Source organism: Thyridium curvatum, assembly GCF_004353045.1.
Source record: "Thyridium curvatum strain D216 chromosome Unknown NODE_54_length_294788_cov_77.042876, whole genome shotgun sequence".
In the NCBI taxonomy this organism is placed as follows: domain Eukaryota; kingdom Fungi; phylum Ascomycota; class Sordariomycetes; order Thyridiales; family Thyridiaceae; genus Thyridium; species Thyridium curvatum.
This window is the reverse complement of record NW_022156809.1, coordinates 30,343-48,119: the sequence shown is the minus strand read 5'-3', so window position 1 is coordinate 48,119 and position 17,777 is coordinate 30,343. Positions and strand designations below refer to the sequence as shown.

The following is a 17,777-nucleotide window of genomic DNA, read 5'->3' as shown; positions in this document are numbered from 1 at the left end:
CCCCTTTCCCGGGACTTCTCTCCAGCGTGTCAGTGGCGCCTTAGTCCCGTGGTTGAAGCCCGCTAGCACGAGGAGCATGCGTCAGTCGTTGCTTAATTTGGGTGTGGCCTCATTGGAGAAGAGCAGCGCTTGCGCCAAAAGGCGTCGTAATCCAAGCCAGACAGGGTCTCCGGTGCGGGCCTCTCTCTCTGCTCGCTTCCCCTGGATTTTGTGTACCTTTCTTTGTTGCCAAGTTTTCCATCACCAGCATCATCATCAACTCGCAGAATTCGCTCTTCTCTTCTCTCTCTCTCTGTCTCTCTCTCTCGATACCCTTTTTCTTTCATTGCTCGCATTCTGGCATACATATCGAGATAAGGCACAAAGTGAAAGAACCGGCCAAAGCTCCTCGACCGCCGAGGACGCTCGCTCAGAGGCCCACCGCTCCCAGCAGGCCACTTAATTTTGGGCCTTTGTCCCCCGGGGACCCCGAGTCGCTCGTTACCACCACAACACCAACCGATTATCGCAAAACAGCATCGCCATGAAGCACCCCGTGCTGTTCGCCGCCTCAGCGGCATTTCTTGTCGGCGGCCTCGTCGACGCCGCCGTGACACCGTACAGTACCAGTTCGGAATGTAAGTCGAGTCGATTTTGATGTTCAATCTCGAAAATCCCCCCACGAACCCCACAATGCCAAGAGATCTCGGTGAGATCTCTCGGGAGCCAAGCACACACACAGCCCTACCTAAGGTAGGTAGGCATGCATGGATCAGCAGCAGGAACAGCGCTGACAGGTACCCCGCTAACCACACCATCTGCATCACAGCCGACATCAAATCGTCCGGGCGCACGCTCGCCTACGACCTCATGAGCTACTACAAGGGCAACCTGTCGGGCCAGACGCCCGGGATCCTGCCCGGCCCGCCGCCCGCCGGCGATTACTACTGGTGGGAGGCGGGCGCCCTCTGGGGCACCATGATGGACTACTGGCACTACACGGGCGACGCGACGTACAACGACGTCGTCTCCCAGGCCATGCTGTTCCAGGTCGGCCCCAACGCCAACTACATGCCGCCGAACGTGACCGCCTCCCTCGGCAACGACGACCAGGGCTTCTGGGGCATGTCCGCCATGCTCGCCGCCGAGGTCAACTTCCCCAACCCGCCCGCCGACAAGCCGCAGTGGCTCGCCCTCGCCCAGGCCGTCTTCAACACCCAGGCCAGCCCCGAGCGCCACGACAGCACCTGCGGCGGCGGCCTCCGGTGGCAGATCCCCTTTGCCAACGCCGGCTACAACTACAAGAACAGTACGTAGCAAAACAGTCTTTTTGCAGTCCTATGGGAACTCAAATCAAAAGCGAAAGAGAGAGAGAGAGAGAGAGAGACAAGGTCCGGGCTAACCTGAATGTAATTCTGTTGGACAGGTATCGCCAACGGCATCTTCTTCAACTTGGGCGCGAGGCTGGCGCGGTACACCGGCAACACGACCTACTCGGACTGGGCCGTCAAGACGTGGAACTGGATAAACGAGGTGGGCTATATGACCCCCGAATACCAGATCTACGACGGCGCGCACGTCGAGACCAACTGCACCGACATCAACAAGGCGCAGTTCTCGTACAACAACGGCGTCTTCATCCAGGGCGCGGCACACATGTGGAACCATGTAGGTTGTCTTTTTTTTTCTTAGCTCCCTCCTCCCATCCATTATCCCATCCACCCCTTATCCAAATCTTTTTGAACAACAACCACCCAAGAAGTCATCCCTCTAATCCTTTCCACACAGACCCAGGACCCCATCTGGAAGACGCGCGTCGACGGCCTCCTCAACGCCACCCTCAACACCTTCTTCCCGCAGAGCATCGCCTTCGAGATCGCCTGCGAGACGGGCATGACCTGCACGACCGACATGCTCTCCTTCAAGGGCTACGTCCACCGCTGGCTCGTCAACGTGGCCCAGCTGTGCCCCTGGACGCGCCAGACCATCATGGCCACGCTGCAGACCTCGGCCGCCGCCGCGGTGCAGACGTGCACGGGCGGCAGCGACGGCCGCACCTGCGGCTTCCAGTGGCACATGAAGGCGTTTGACAACAGCGTCGGCGCGGGCCAGCAGATGGACGTGCTGGCCGCCGTGTCCTCGCTGCTCATCGACGGCGCCGCCCCGCCGCTGACCAACGCCACGGGCGGCACGAGCGTCGGCAACGCCAACGCCGGCGAGGGCAGCGACACCCTGCTCGGCAAGCCCGCCCCCGTCACGGCGGCCGAGAAGGCCGGCGCCGCGTTCCTCACGCTCCTCGTCATGGCCTGCGCGACGGGCGTGTTTGCCTGGATGAGCTTCGGCGTGTGAGAACATGAATACCCCACCGGTGTGCGACGATGAGGGAGGGAGGGAGGGAAATGTTAAGAATATTGTTGGGGAGGGTGTATATTTGACGTTTCAAGACCATGAAGCATACTTGTTTTGTCTTTTTCACTGGCGTGTAATGCATTTCTTTTGTTCTCTCTTTTTTTTCCCGCTTCACAGCAGGATAAAGCGGTATTTGATTTCTCTGCTTATTACAAGCAGAATCGCTAAAAGGCATGCGTTAAGCGTTGGCAGCTTCAGCAAATGGAACAGGGATGCAAATGAATAATTGGGATTCGGCGATTGAGCTGGATCTTATCTTGCACTGGATCGTAGGATAGAACGCACTTGATACCACAAACAGAGTCACATGAAAGGGTTGCTAGGGAACGATAGAAATTCTCTACATACATTTTTCATTATGATTTGAGATTCGTGAAATGGGCAGGCAGAAAACATGGATAAGCGCGTTTGAAAGAGCATCAATTCTTTTCCTGGAGAGAGACGCAGGAATACACCAACCACCCATAATCTAGGACGAGGAGGCGATGGTCTTCTTGATCCACGCGGCCTGCCGGTCGAGGAACAGCTTGGTCTGAGGCAGCGTCGCGACGACGGCAGAGAAGAAATGGGGCAGGCCCTTGTAGACGTGCAGCTCGACGGGGACGCCGTCGGCCTCGAGGCGCTCCGCCCAGGCGATGCCCTCGTCGCGCAGAGGGTCGGCACCGGCGACTTGGACGACTGGGTTGGGGGAGCGTTAGCTTATCGGTACAAGAGCGGGTCGATGCCACTCGGATGGGTGGATGAGAAGAGAGAATGGGAGTGAGAGGGAGAGGGAGGAAGAGAAAGGGAGGGAGAGGGAGGGAGAGAAAGAGAGGCAGAGAGGCAGAGATGGAAATTGCCACGTACAAGCTGGAGGCAGGCCCTTGCACGAGTCGACGAGCAGTGGCGAGTGTCGCCAGTCGGGCTTGGGGTCCGGGTCGTACGCGTCGAGGAAGGTCTCCATGAGGAGCGAGTTGACGACCGAGGCGTCGTAGTGCTGGTCGTAGCTCTCGAGCTCGTACTTGTCCTTGGGAAAGAACTTGGGGTGGCACGAGGTCGGGTAGTCGAGCACCTGGCCGATGATGCCCGTGACGCCCTCCTCGCGGGCCATGAGGCTCAGGACGATGGACTGTGTTTGTTTGGGTAGTGTCAATGGCGGGTCACTCTACTTGATAGAATCCACGACGAGGTAGGCCAAGTGTGGTGGTGTTTTTGGCTTACCATGTTGGCACCAGCGCTGCCTCCCAGCAGGATGATCTTCTCTGGGTTGACGTCCAGCTCCGAGGCGTGGGCCTTGCACTATTGGGTCAATTGTGTCAGCACCTGATGTCTTCCAAGGTCTCGAACGGAGACAAAACTTACCCATTTGAGCACATCAAACGCATCATTGACCGCATAAGGGAATGGGTACTCCGGCGCACTAGTACATCACAGAAAAGTGTCAGCAAAAGCAAAGCATCTCTCCCGTCGACGAGGGGACAAGATCACACTCACAGCCGGTAGTCAACGCTGACCATGACGAGCCCGCCCACGCCCACCGTCTTCAAGTTCTCCACCATCTCGGTCGCGTGGCCGCCCGTCGCCCACCCGCCGCCGTGCGTCCTCAGCACGAGGACCTTGCCGCCGGGCGGGGCCGGGTCGCCGACTTTCCTAGAGATCTGGATCTCGACCTCGGCGCCGTCGCGGACGGGCACGGCGCGCAAAGACTGCTCGACGTCGCGGCCGGGCTGCGGGCAGTCGTCGGGCACGGGCACGGGCGCGAGCCACGCCTGGCGGAAGGCCTCCCAGGTCCCCGTCGCCCAGATGGACGCGATGGCGCCGTCGACGGCCGACTTCGCCGTGGCGAAGCCCGGGTCCAGCTCGGCGCCCCAGTGCCCGTTCCGGGGCCCGCCCTTGAAGCCCGGCCGGGGATTGCTGTACTGGGGCTTGTCCTTGACCACCAGCGCCCGCTGGGAGGCCGGAGTAGGGTCCACTGCCGCCGCCGCCGCCGCCGCCATTCTTTGGTCTACGTAGCAAGGAAGGAGGTGGGGAGGGTTGGGGGTCTTCTTCCTCGTCCTCGTCGACGACAGTGTATTGCCTAACGCAATCCTCGCATAAACAAGGTTGCACCTCCGGCCAGGATAAGAGAACGGGTATGACCATGGCACGATCTGGGACACAGGGTACTACAAGTACCTAAGTAGATGGGGGATGTTGGGGAGGGGGAATGGGGTAGGAGCCGGAAGAGGCTATGTGGGGCTGGTAGTGTCAGGTCTCGGGAAACGCTTGCCTGGAGGGCCGAGGAACCGGGAGAGTGGGGAAACTGGCTCTTATTTATGTCTGAAGGCGCATCAAAGGAACTCGACTCTGTGATATGGTTCACAAATTACCAAAGAGCCATTCTCCTACGTCGCGCCGCACAAGAGAATTGCTTTTGTAGATGCACCACGAAAACGAGCTTTTTGATTGCCCAATCAAACGCCTGCCCGCCCCGGAATGTTCCCTCCAGCCGCTGGGAAACCAGAGCAGCAGTTTCAGCTCTGCACAAAGAGGTACGCCATGGACTTTGTCACGCCAATGGCATGCTTATCAGCGGGTCCGTGGCGCGGAAATGCCAATCGGCCCCCGTCTCTGATCTTTTCCAGCGTCTTGTGGCCGGGCCCGAGCCTTTTCCATATCCATCCAATAGCATCAGCCGGACAGCCGTCCGTGAAGAGTACCGCCAATCACAAATCAGGCCCATCTCCTGGCCTCTATTCCAGAGCTGTTTCTCTCAAGATTGTCAGCAATAATGCGCCTGAGCATCTGGCTCAATGTATTGGAAGCGGGTGTCCGCTGAATGAACATTTGTCGCCGACTTCCGAGTGTGCCGGCACTCCGGATAACGATCTCCGGGCCGCCCGTCGGCAGGGTGTGCCCCACTTTTGTGCCGGGAGCTGACTCCGGAGGCGCGGTCCGGATTGTCATTGGACGACGTCTGCAAATGAAATCAGTCGGAGCGAGCTCCTGAGGTGCCCTCCAATGGTAATTGGAAGTCTACGTTACGCAGAGAAATTTTTCGAACGGACCTGTCTCCGGAAGCAGTCATTGGGCGTCAATGTTGCACTGCATGTGCAGCTGGCGCACCTCCTCCTGAATTGTCATTGGAGGCCAACATTGCGTACGAATGAGCACAGCCGGAGCTGGCTCCAGAGGCGGTGATTCGAGGACAACGTTGCACGAGATATGCAGACATGCCCGCAGATTGTCATTGGATGTTCGGGTTACACAAATTCGACAAACATCCCAGTGCCATCTGGATGGTCGTTGTAGATCAACACCACACACAACCCTGGCATACGCAACTCAGGCACACCTGGCTCTGGGAGCATATCTCTAGGCTGCCATTGGTTGTCCGTTATTGGAATAGACGGCGCTCTCAAGGCGCGCCGCGGTGTGCACCTTGATGTTGAGCTTCGCAAGCTTGGCCAGACCCGGAGCTGGCTCCGGGGGTGGTGATTGGAAGTCTTCGTTACACGGACAGAAAATTCCATGCGGACTTGGCTCCGGAGGCTATGATTGGGTATCAGGGTTACACAAATTTGACAAACATCCCTCTGGAGCATCATTGAAGATCAACATCCCAGAACCAAGTGACGGGCTGTGAGAACACATCTCGCGCGCGCACATGCACACACGCACACACACACGCCCACACGCCGTGGGGCTCCTGTACCCATGTAATTTCGCCTCTGGAGGATCAGACCGTGCTCTAGTACCAGTGATTGAGCTCGCGCGCAGGGACCGTGGACAAGCGTCTCGATTCCACACGTACAAGGGTACAAGGGCGTGCAACCGGGGCGGGCATGGCTCCGGGAGCAGAATTCTGGATGGCCATTGGGCATCCGCGATCAAGCTGAGCCGGAGCTGGCTCCAGAGGCTGTGATTCGAGGACACTGTTATACGAGATATGCAGACATGCCTGCAGATTGTCATTGGGTGTTCGGGTTACACAAATTCGACAAACACCCTCCTGGCTCGACGTCATTGAAGCTCGGCGTTGCGCACGGCCCAGGCTGGCCTGGCTCCGGGCGCATGGTTCGGGATTGTCACGACAGCATCCGTGCCCACTGGTTGTCGCGCAAGACCTCGTCCAGCTCCGGGAGTAGATCATCGCCAAGGCTGTCCAGGAGCTGGTTCTCCAACTCCGTCTCCAGCTGCAGGCAAATATTCTCGAGGCCCGCGTCGCAGAACTCGGTCACCGCGCAAGGGGCTGGCTGGACGTCCCACGAATGAACCCAGCCGGAGCTGGCTCCTGAGCCGGTGATTGGGAGTCTGCGTTACACGGAGGAAAATCCCTCATGCGGACCTGGCTCCGGACGCGGTCATTGGATGCTGATGTTTCACGAATCCTGCAGACATTCTCCTGGATTGCCATTGGAGCCTGACGTTACACAAATTCCATGAAAGTCGAGAAACTGGCGGACGTGGCTCCGGGGGCGGTCATTGGGCGTCAGGGTCGCTGGAGGTCAACATGGCGCAAGGACATGTCCAAGTGGACGTGGCTCCGGAGGCAGCTATTGGATATTGACGTTCCACAAATGCTGCAGACATCCTCCTAGATTGTCATTGGAGCTTGATGTTACACAAATTCCATGAAATCCAGATGTTGGCGGACCTGGCTCCGGGCCCGGTCATTGGGTCTGCAGAGACATCTTTCTGGATTGTCACTGGAGGTCGACATGGCGCAAGGAAATGCCCAGGCGGACGCAGAGGCAGCCATTGGATGCTGATGTTTCACAAATGCTGATGACATCCTCCTGGATTTCTATTGGAGCCTGACGTTACACAAATTTCATGAAAGTCGAGATCCTGACGGACGTGGCTCCGAAGGTAGCCATTGGATGTCGATGTTTCACGAATCCTGCAGACATTCTCTTGGATTTCCATTGGAGCCTGACGTTACACAAATTTCATGAAAACCAGATATTTACGGGCAGCCATTGGATATTGGTGTTTCACAAATGCTGCAGACATTCTCCTGGATTTCCATTGGAGCCTGACGTTACACAAATTCCATGAAAACCAGATATTTACGGACGTGGCTCCGGAGGCAGCCATTGGATATTGGTGGTTCACAAATGACATCCTCTCAGATTTCCATTGGAGCCTGACGTTACACAAATTCCATGAAAACCAGATGTTTACGGACGTGGCTCCGGAAGCAGTCATTGGACGGCAGTACTTTTCAACCAACGGAGTTGCGTCTGCTGTCCTACTCCAGGACGACCACTGGAAGGCAACATTACACAAGAAAAAAAGGCCGACGGACCTGGCTCCGGAGGCGCATTTTGAATTATCGTTAGGTATGAACAGTGTTGTCAACGGAGCTGGCTCCGTCGTCCCTCCCCAGAGTTGTCGTTGGGTGTGAGCATTCGGTCGGAGACCACCAGGCATCACCATGAATCGAGTTCGCGTGAGCACTCCATGAATTCCGTTGCCAACGGCTGTACTTTTCAATGAGCCATGTTTCTCGTTGTTGAAATCAGGGCATTACCAGATGCCTAAACGCCACGAGTCATCTATCCTTCTATCGTTCGCATTGTAGGTGCATGTGGATAACGGGCCCGGGTCTCAAGCAGAGCCGAATCGCCAACCTGTCAGGCAGTGGTCATGCATTTGTTTCGAAAAGAGTCTATTTCCATATGCCGTCAATTGCCCGTAGCATCTTGCAGTCCATTTTGTGCCCGCCCTCGGTCCAGCTCTTCGTCTGACATTCCTGCGACAAGAGGTGTAAGCGTTTCAACTCACTGCATCAGCCCAGCCACCGCACTACACTGATCTCCGTCAGCCTTCACCGGAGGTACTACTTTCACTCACCTTGCCGCAATAGCGCACCCTGCCGCAGCCGGTGCACTTGACCAGGCCGCCGCCCTCCCCGCCCTTCCCGCACCCACCAGCGCACGGGTCCTCCGCCTGCCCGGCCTCCCGGGCCGCGTCCATGGCCCGCATCCGCCTCGCCAGCTCCAAGGCTTCCTCCAGCGGTCCCGGGACGGCCCTGACCTCGGCCGCCCTGCCCTTCTCCACGGCGACGAAGCCCCGCTTCCCGGCCTCCTTGGGCGGCGTGCGCCGCGCGCGCGGGACCACGGCCGTGGCGCCCTTCTTGAGGCCCAGCCTCTTCAGGTCCAGGCCGTCGCGCTCCAGGCCCTCGAAGACGAGCGCGAACGGCGAGCCGTCCCTGTCGGTGAGGACCAGGGTGGGCTTGTTGATGGTCATGTCATCCTTGACTTGGGCCACGAGGTACCATGGCTGCTGCTGCTGGTCTGGTGTAGGCGACTGACCGACCTCGGGGAGCTGGGTGAAGGAGAGGAAGACCTCCCGATCGTCGACATCCGGTATCGTCATGTTTTTCTATTGTTTGATGTGTCTTTGCGGGCTTGGATCTCCTGCTTCCTGGAAATTGACGCCGTCCGTTGAAGACTGGCGGGCGGAAGGCGCCGCCCGTAGTGGGGGAGATTAGTGGGGGTTAAGAACCCCTGTTTCACATTTGCGGTGGCAGCTTCAGCGCTTTCTTCCTCGTTGGCTTTAGTACATCAAATCAACGACATTCCCGAGAGCTACTCGATCAACGGCGACTGGACCTGATCAAATAGTGGTAACGGGGTTGTTGAAGATGGGTAGTACACCAGGGAAGATGTCGCAAATAATCTTTTATTAGACTACTTCGTAGATCAAAAGGCCCACTGTTTCTACAGGGCACTCTTACTGAGCCTCTTCCTCCTGCCCGTCCCTCTCAACAAGCTCGTACAAGAGGTCCGACCTCATCGTGTACTTGAGCCCCTTCTCAACGACTGCGCCAGAGTGATAGAGGCCACGGTGCTGGAAGATGAGAACACGGCCGGCCTTGGGGTCAACATCCACCTTCCTCGACCCGTTGGAGGGCAGGAAGGACGTAGCACCGCCGACGAGCTCAGCGCTGTCACCGACAGCCTGCTTCGAATCGTTCAGATACAGGTGGACCGTGAAGAGCGTCTGGACTACCTTGTCGGTTCCAGGTTCTCTGTACGCGGCATCACAATGTGCTGTTGTTTGGATGATTGTAGGGTGTCAGCGACTCCGTAGCAATGGCAAAGAAAGAAAAAGAAAAAAAAGCACAACCAAACGACTTCGAGAATACTCGAGGTTGGAGGATAAAAAGAAAGAAAAAAAAGCTTACGTGCAAAGAACTGATCCGCGCCGTACCTCAGGAACCGCATCCTCCTGTTGAGGCCCCTCATCTCCCACCGCCGCACCATCTTCCTCCGCGACGGCGACGGGCCCAGCACGACCTCGTCGTCGTCGTCGACGACGGCGAGCCTCTCGCGCAGGCCCGGCGCCCGCAGGCAGCGCTCCCACAGGCGGTCCACGACGGCCTGGTCGTCCCAGATGATGCGGTCGCTGTTGCGGTACTCGGGCTCCAGCACCTCCCAGCCGCCGCCGACGTTGACGAGCGCCGGCTGCCAGCTTTCCCCGGCGCGGATCTTGCCCTCGTAGTCGGCCGCCACGCTCGACTCGGCGAGCCGCAGCAGCGCCGCGCACTCGGACGGGCTGGCGACGTTGTCGAGCACGCAGGCGAACATGCCCTCGCGCTCGGGCAGCGGGGTCGCCGCCCAGTCGACGTGCGAGATGGTGATGGGCCCGGCGGCGTCTGGCGGCGCGGCGACGAGGAAGTCGGGCGGCACGGCGACGTCTTTGGACTTGTAGTCTACTCTGATGGGCTTGCCTGGCACTGGGAGGACGTCGCCTGGCGACGGTGATGCGTCGAGCTTGTGCTCGGGGTCGGCGTCTGAGAGATCGATCATGGTTGCAGGTGTTGGTAGGTGAGACACGTAAGTCGCGAGGGCACGAATACGTGGCGGTTGAAGAACAGAGCGATTGGTTTTGAGGGAAGGAAGGCACGACTCTTCTGTTTTTTAAATTGAAATCTCTATGCTTCTAGAAAATGGGAATGGAAGGGGAGGCTGTAGAAATAAGAGAAGGAGTCATGACTGGAAGAGGACAGACAGCCTGACGGAGAGATCGGGGTTCTGCCCTGTAAGCCTCGAGGGGCTGATGCCTAAATGCCTTGCCGGGCGAGGTAAACTGGAGCTTGGCAGCGACAAGAGTGACAAGAAGAAAACTCAGAATGGGACATATCAACAGAAAGTGAAGTAGAAATGCGCCATGTCATTGCATCATTGCAATGGCGCTCAGGTTGACAGATGCCGGGCGGGAGAGGCTCACCGGGACCCATGGGCAAAGGCACAGCAGAGGAGACGCGCTGAAGGGGTGTTGCGGATCCGGGGCGTCCAAACACAGGTTGACATGGGTGGCAAAGCAAAGCAAAGCAAAGCATTCGATCCTCTGATACATTAGGTAGGTACAGAGAAGTCGGCTGTCCTCATGTCAGAATCATGCTTCAAGGTCCAGGCAGCATAATAGGTTGTCCAGGCGATTTTGAGAGGTAACGGTTTGTTCGCCCGCCTGGTGCCTTGGTGATCTGCCTCCACTGTGACCTCCAACCGGGCGGTCGGTGAACGTAGCCCTAGCTGGAGCGCTTACTACTAGCTACAGTGCCTACGGTAGTGAGTGGGGCACCAGTGGAATGCGCTAACCAGCCCTGTAGGATTTCGGGGTTGCCTGTTGCCCCGCTGTGAGCGCTTGGCTCCCGGCGGCCAAGCTTCGAGACAATCGGGTATTACTTGCACAGGCCGGTCCATTGAGCTTTCATGCAAAGTTTCGTCTTGTTGAAACTGGCCAGATCTGAGGGAGCTTAAGGCCATTCTTGTGAGCGCTCTATCATGTCAAGATCAATCCTGCTCTTGCAGCAGTAAAGCAATAAAGACTGTAGCAGGAGATCGGCGGAACCCTGAAGGCCGTCTTGTGTCCGAGCTGCTGGCTGCTGGCTCCCAGTGGTCTTGTCTTAAGTGCCTCCACACAAAAGACATATCTCCAGTTTGGGTTTCCTTTGCTTTATAATTTCAAGTGTGTGCATTCTCAAATTTGCAATATGATTTACCCTCAGCATGCAAGGTAGACCCTCTTGCATCGAGCCGGTCTCTACATCTTAGACCAACAACTCTGTGCCTCTTCCCTATCGTATGATATCGTGTGAACAAACCATGGAGATAGATACCGGGCAGGCAAGTCAGGCAAGCATACATAACAGCCAAGTGGAGATCTACGACCGGCACGTCGATGAACTTTTTAAGCAAGGCATATTTCCTGATATTGAAGAGTTCCTCGGAGGAAGTATTATCCAGTGTTGTCGGATGTCAAAATATACCAGTGCAGATGATACTCTACGAGCTCTAGATTCGGAGATGATGAAGACCAACGAGTGCTGATGCTGTGGTATTGAAAACGAGAAATAACGAGTGCTCTTGAATGCCTGCCTTGTGCCCATTCTCTTGTCACCATTAAAAAGTCTGATTTGAAAAGGAATGACAGGAGCTTGAAACGAGTGAGTCATCCTCATATGCGTCACGTTCGCTCCAGCACGAGCGCAAGGCCCGTGCTAACGAGATCCAAAATTCGTTCCCCTTGAGCCTGAGCAATCCTCCTCGCAAACAATGAGCGCTTGAAAAGCCAATCTCAGGTTTGCGATGTGGTCCATTAAACGTACAGAATAGCTTATGAATTCCTGAAATTGGCCTTACCGAATTTTCCTTTCACTCTCTTCGAACCCAAGGTGGTCTTCTTGACATCACCCCACCATAACTCAGCCAACTCGCGACCCTTCCCCGCCTCGATTTTCTTTCCATATCAACAAGTGAGTCAGCCTCGGACGACAGGACGAACCATGGCTCCGTCAACAACTCTCAAGGGTGATCAATTTGATTGCGCTCAGTTTGAGGCGCTCGTCAAGCGCAGGTTCTTCTTCTCGGAGTCTTTCGAGATCTACCGTACCGCACCAAACTTCCAGGGCGATAACCGCGGCCTCTACGATTATGGCCCTCCCGGCTGCGCGTTGCAGACGAACATTGTCGATGTTTGGAGAAAGCACTTCGTCCTAGAAGAGAATATGCTGGAAGTGGACTGCACCGTCATCACGCCGGAGACTGTTCTCAAGACAAGTGGCCATGTGGACAAGTTCGCGGATTGGATGTGCAAAGATCTTGCCAAGGGAGAGTACCTTCGAGCGGATCATTTGGTCGAAAACGTGCTGCAATCTCGTCTCGCCTCAGGCGCCAAGGGCACGACAAAGAAGGACCCAAAGCTTGATGAGGCAACCATCAAGCTATACAATGAAATCCTAGCCCAGGTCATTCAACCTGACCACAAGTCCCCAAGCGCTAGACTAATGCTCTCATCCCTGACAGATCGACAACTATGATGGCCCAGAACTAGGGCAATTAATCAAAGAACACGATATTCGAAATCCAGATGGCAACGGCGAAGTGCAACCTCCGATCCCATTCAATCTTATGTTCAGATCCACAGTCGGCCCCAGCGCGGCAGCTCCTGTCTATCTGCGACCTGAGACCGCTCAGGGACAGTTTCTCAACTTCCGGAAGCTTCTCGAATTCAACCAGGGAGCAATGCCCTTCGCTTCTGCAAGCATCGGTAAATCTTACCGCAACGAAATCTCGCCGAGATCCGGTCTCCTTCGAGTCCGAGAATTCCTTATGGCTGAGATAGAATATTACGTTGATCCCGATGCGAAGGAACATGAACGCTTCCATGAAGTCACTAGTCTTGAGTTGCCTCTCCTCGCCAAACAGACGCAGCTTGATGGGAAAACCACACTTCGAAAGATGTCTATTGAGGATGCAGTCAAGTCTAAAACCATTGACAACGAGACGCTTGGCTATTTCCTTGGCAGGATCATGCTCTTTCTTTTGAAGGTTGGTGTTGATCCTTCCAAGCTCCGCTTCAGACAACATCTGGACAATGAGATGGCACATTACGCCTGTGATTGCTGGGATGCTGAGCTTTTCACGAGCCATGGATGGATTGAGTGTGTTGGATGTGCTGATCGAAGCGCATACGACCTCACAGTGCATTCGAATTTCACAGGCTACCCACTAACCGTCAGGGAATTGCTTCAAACAGGTCCAATCAGGGTGGAAGTATGGCAAGCGTTGTTGGACAAGAAGCTCGTCGGACCAAGGTTCAAGCGAGATGCCAAGGTGGTGCAGGATAGTGTTGAGGCCTTGGCACAGCCTGTTCTTGAAAAGCTCGCCGCAGATCTGGAAATCAATGGCATCATAACTCTTGATACCATCAAGCCCCTGGCAGATGGCCGATCGGCCGTGGAGCTTTCGAAGGACCTCCTCACAATTAAGAAGGTCGCTCATCTTCAGACTACTCGACAATACACCCCGAACGTCATCGAGCCGTCGTTTGGCATTGGCCGTATCCTCTACTCTGTACTGGAGCACACATACTGGCATCGACCCCAGGATGCTGCAAGGGCTGTAAGTAAAACACCTCGTTATGTCCCCCTCCCTGCAAGTCGTTAAGCTAAAAAAAAAAAAAACCAAACGCCAGGTGCTGTCGTTGCCACTGGCCGTGGCGCCAACCAAGGTCCTGATTGTACCTCTCTCTGCCCAACCTCAGTTCGTACCAATCACGCGCCGATTGTCTTCTAGACTCAGAGCATTGGGTATCTCGAACAACATCGACTCATCCAGCGCCTCAATCGGCAAACGGTATGCTAGGAACGATGAACTCGGCACTCCGCTGGGTATCACAGTGGACTTTGACACAGTCGTGAATGGGTCCATCACACTCCGGGATCGGGACAGCACGGCCCAGCTCCGTGGCTCCGAAGATGATGTTTTGAAGGCAGTCAAGAGTCTGGTTGGCGGCAACGAGTCCTGGGAAGAGATTGCTCAATACCTGAAACCTTTCTCCACCCTAGAGCAAGATGAGAGTTGAAGACAAAGCATATCTTTGTTTTCCATGCGTATTTCCAGCCAGTCTTGGGTTGAGTGTTGCCCACTCCAACATTAGATTTTAGTGTGTTGAGCATACAGGCAGCGGCAGCGTCACGCTTCAGGAAGACAAGATCATTAGACTTGCTGTGTTGGTTCTATCCCTTTCCATTCCATCTCCACTCTCGAGTGCCACTCTATGCCCGCAAGCACAGCTCGGCTTTTCGCCACAAGACGGATTTGTTGGCGGGTTATCGAGCCAATCGTCCTATATTTCCAAACTGGACATTCAATAACGGACTACTGGAACACTGGGTCCATGTTATTATACAATAACTGCCCTACCTCTCGGTCCAAATCCAACAGGTTACCCAATCAAAGATTATTTCTTGGTCAAGACCTCTCCCCTCGGCCCAACTCGAAGGCTCAGCCTCGGTTTCTTGAAGATGTTGGCCGTTTTTCAGCACCAAAACCGGGGTTCAACTGAACTTACGGATCCTATTTCCTGCCACAGGCGTAAAAAGAAAACTGGCCATTGAGGCCGCAGCCGGAGCAAAGTATCCGGAGATATGGGTGGTCGGCCCATATGAACAGACAAGTCTGGACCCGACAGTCTGGGACAGCGCCAGGCAGAACGGCGATTCGCTGGGTCGCAAGAAGGGATTGATCCAATGAACCTGAACGCCGCGCTGCAACTACGCTCCTCTGTTTAAAGCTGCTTATCGGAAAGACTGTTAGTGGTCGGCCTCCCGCATGAAGCCATCCTGCATGCCTATGATGTGGACGACGTGTCGCTGTCTGGTTGGAAGCTCACTTCATTATTCATGATAATGGCTTAAGTCCAGCCACTTAGCGGCTATTACTCGCCGATTGTGTCCGTACCAACGGGCACGATTTAAGTGGTGCCTTCGTTCTGCCCATTGCCCCCTATGAACACATTCCAACTTCCTCGCAACATAGTTTGAATTTGCAGAGTCGCTCCATTCAACTTGCTCTATTCACAATGGGCTTCGATTGCGGGTTCGATATTTTTCCACGACTCGAGCTAAATGTTGCGGATAAACAGGCGTACGAGGAGTTCCTTCGGGAAGTCATTGACACCTATGGGGGTGTCCACGACAAGGAAGGGCGACGTGCGGATGGCAAAGTCCTGGTTTTGCCTAGTGACACCGACGCACCTAACAAGGTGAACATCTGGTTCATGGTCGGAGAATGCCCGCATTTGCCCAGCACTCCTAATCGATGCAACTACTTCCTCCGTTTCAGCTCAAAGGTCAGCGGACGACTTACTACTCCAGCCGCCAAATATATCAACGGCGTTCATGAGATCGCGAGGAAACACTTTGGCGATAGGGTTCACTACTGGCACGAGATGAATGAGACCGGCGATGAACGGCAGTGGGGCTATTATGACTGGCTGGAGGTGCAAAAAGCGGACAAGGAGCTCGAAGCACTAGGTCCATATACGAAGCACGAAGATGAGCAAGGATCTCAGCGCAAAGGAGACGACGGTTAGGCTGGTTCACTGGCGTTTGAGCCAAAGAGACTGGGTTCGGCGATGTTGTCTCTAAAGACTTGGATGAAATCCGTGTCCAGCCCATTTAGTCAGGTTGTCAGCGCGAACACTATGAGTGGAGCATAGAGCATGATGCAGGAAACCACCTACAGAATTACACTCCTTGACAGTTTCATTCAATGCAGATCGCGTGTTACCCGCTTTTGCAGATGTTCAACGGCGGCCGAAACCATTTCCATGCGTTCGAAATATCCTCATTTGTCCTGTCGGGCTGTGCATACGCGTTCAGACTGGAAGACCCTGACCCGCAGGTGTCAATCCTCAGGTGCGTTCATAGAATGAAGCCAGCTTCTTCCATCGCCATCCTACTCTGTCCGTACGACACTGTGATATTTCTATCGCTTCTACGCCTTGACCGTAATAGGCCGCATGGATTGGCAGCAGTGCTAAGGAGGCGAAAGCAGCTTCTCATGTCTACTGATCTGATGTAAGTAGCTTTCTCCACTGTAAACTTGTCTGGGAATATCCTTACCGCGGAACCCGATCTTGCGGAACTGCTCCGGCATGCCTCCAGCAAACTTGTGCTGTTAGTCAGAAGCAAGGTGTACTGCCACAACACTCACCACAGCACTTAGTCATGTGATGATCACATCCTGACAGAGGATCTCTATTTCCCTTCTCTCCTTCGCACCAAGTCGAGTAATTACATTGGCAAAGCCAATTGAACTCCCTCCAGTCCCATCCCATTTTTGCACTTGCAAAAAGGGCCCATGGCTTCTAGTATGTTCTTCTTACTCCGCCATGTCATGATCTTTAAACATTGGTCGCACTAACCTTCTCCCAAAATCACACTGCTTACTCCTGGCCGCCGGCCGATTGTCGTTTCCGGACCCTCAGGCGTCGGAAAAGGTACACTATGCCAGAGGCTTCTAGATGCACATCCGGCAACTCTTGTAACCACCGTCTCCCACACAACTCGACAACCGCGATGCGGCGAGGTTGATGGCTCATCTTACTACTATGTCTCACGAGACAAGTTTGAGGCGCTGATTTCTGAGAATTCCTTCATAGAGTATGCGGAATTCAAATGGCAACCTGTATGGCACCAGCAAACAAACAGTCATCAGTCAGATGGCAAAGGGTTTGGTTGTCTTGCTTGATATCGAGATGGAAGGAGTCAAACAATTGAAAGCAGAGCAACTAAGGCCCGACTCTCAGATCAATCCTCGATTTGTTTTTATCAAGCCGCCGAGTTTTGCGGTGCTCGAGGCACGCCTCAGGGGCCGGGGCACAGAGGATGAGGGCAGTATTCAGAGGAGGCTGGCCCAAAGTAGAGCTGAGCTTGACTACGCTGAGACAGGAGTGCATGACAAGATCATTGTTAACGACAATCTTGAGGAGGCTTACAAAGAACTAGAGGATTTTGTCTTCAGTAAGGAGTAGAACAGGGGTAGCAGGATGCCGCATGTCACAGTGAGACTGGCGCTGGGGGCTCACCTGCTTATCTCATGATGGCCACGTTGGCCGGAAAGACCCGAGATATGGTCAGAGGGCTGCTGGCTGCCTACGCTAGAACATCCAAGCCTTGCACCAACACAACTGCATATGAGCCCAGTGATTGTCGCTACACAGTAAAGATCTACTGATGGCGCTCACGTGGGTGGGTGTCTCATTCAGGCAGCAATGGGCCAACCAAAATTTGACAAGGCCATCTCGAGAAAGTAGTGATTTCGCGCCAGCAATGGTTGGCAATGGCACTCCGAATACCTTTGACGACTGCTCTGGTGCCGTAAGCGTTACCTGATCGTCACATTGACCGAGAGATCCGTATATCGTGGTGCTCAGTTAGGTATTTCTATCGTAAATACCTGCAGTTGCAACATCTTCCCGCTGTTTCCCAGCTTGAGAAGACAGCGGACTGTTGCCAGGCGCAACCCGCCGCCTATCGTCACGCGCATGTGATTCAGCCATCTGTCCTCGAACGGAGTATGTCTAAAGGGATAGGGATAAATTATGCCGCACAATCTAATTCATCAATC

The 17,777-nt window shown here is 55.0% G+C and overlaps 7 protein-coding genes across 7 annotated transcripts; 4 read left to right on the top strand and 3 right to left on the bottom strand.

Moving 5' to 3' along the window:
• Nucleotides 1-672: 672 nt before the first annotated feature.
• Nucleotides 673-2,328, top strand: E0L32_008279 (uncharacterized protein; the record flags this gene model as incomplete). Its single annotated transcript, XM_031143115.1, has 4 exons — nt 673-736; nt 809-1,288; nt 1,406-1,647; nt 1,768-2,328. 4 exons carry the CDS (start codon nt 673-675, stop codon nt 2,326-2,328), a joined length of 1,347 nt encoding a protein of 448 aa, XP_030992421.1.
• Nucleotides 2,329-2,857: 529 nt separating this feature from the next.
• E0L32_008278 (uncharacterized protein) lies at nt 2,858-4,364 on the bottom strand (the record flags this gene model as incomplete). Its single annotated transcript, XM_031143114.1, has 5 exons — nt 2,858-3,066; nt 3,235-3,496; nt 3,589-3,666; nt 3,730-3,787; nt 3,862-4,364. The coding sequence occupies 5 exons, from the start codon at nt 4,362-4,364 to the stop codon at nt 2,858-2,860; spliced, it is 1,110 nt and encodes a 369-aa protein (XP_030992420.1).
• A 3,808-nt stretch (nt 4,365-8,172) lies between these two features.
• On the bottom strand, nt 8,173-8,730 carry E0L32_008277 (uncharacterized protein; the record flags this gene model as incomplete). Its single annotated transcript, XM_031143113.1, has 1 exon — nt 8,173-8,730. The coding sequence occupies one exon, from the start codon at nt 8,728-8,730 to the stop codon at nt 8,173-8,175; it is 558 nt and encodes a 185-aa protein (XP_030992419.1).
• Nucleotides 8,731-9,087: 357 nt separating this feature from the next.
• Nucleotides 9,088-10,166, bottom strand: E0L32_008276 (uncharacterized protein; the record flags this gene model as incomplete). The annotated part of the gene is made up of 2 exons (XM_031143112.1): nt 9,088-9,407; nt 9,542-10,166. The coding sequence occupies 2 exons, from the start codon at nt 10,164-10,166 to the stop codon at nt 9,088-9,090; spliced, it is 945 nt and encodes a 314-aa protein (XP_030992418.1).
• Nucleotides 10,167-12,145: 1,979 nt separating this feature from the next.
• On the top strand, nt 12,146-14,226 carry E0L32_008275 (uncharacterized protein; the record flags this gene model as incomplete). Its single annotated transcript, XM_031143111.1, has 3 exons — nt 12,146-12,607; nt 12,666-13,763; nt 13,837-14,226. The coding sequence occupies 3 exons, from the start codon at nt 12,146-12,148 to the stop codon at nt 14,224-14,226; spliced, it is 1,950 nt and encodes a 649-aa protein (XP_030992417.1).
• A 999-nt stretch (nt 14,227-15,225) lies between these two features.
• Nucleotides 15,226-15,738, top strand: E0L32_008274 (uncharacterized protein; the record flags this gene model as incomplete). The annotated part of the gene is made up of 1 exon (XM_031143110.1): nt 15,226-15,738. One exon carries the CDS (start codon nt 15,226-15,228, stop codon nt 15,736-15,738), a length of 513 nt encoding a protein of 170 aa, XP_030992416.1.
• A 1,074-nt stretch (nt 15,739-16,812) lies between these two features.
• On the top strand, nt 16,813-17,181 carry E0L32_008273 (uncharacterized protein; the record flags this gene model as incomplete). The annotated part of the gene is made up of 1 exon (XM_031143109.1): nt 16,813-17,181. One exon carries the CDS (start codon nt 16,813-16,815, stop codon nt 17,179-17,181), a length of 369 nt encoding a protein of 122 aa, XP_030992415.1.
• Nucleotides 17,182-17,777: the final 596 nt, after the last annotated feature.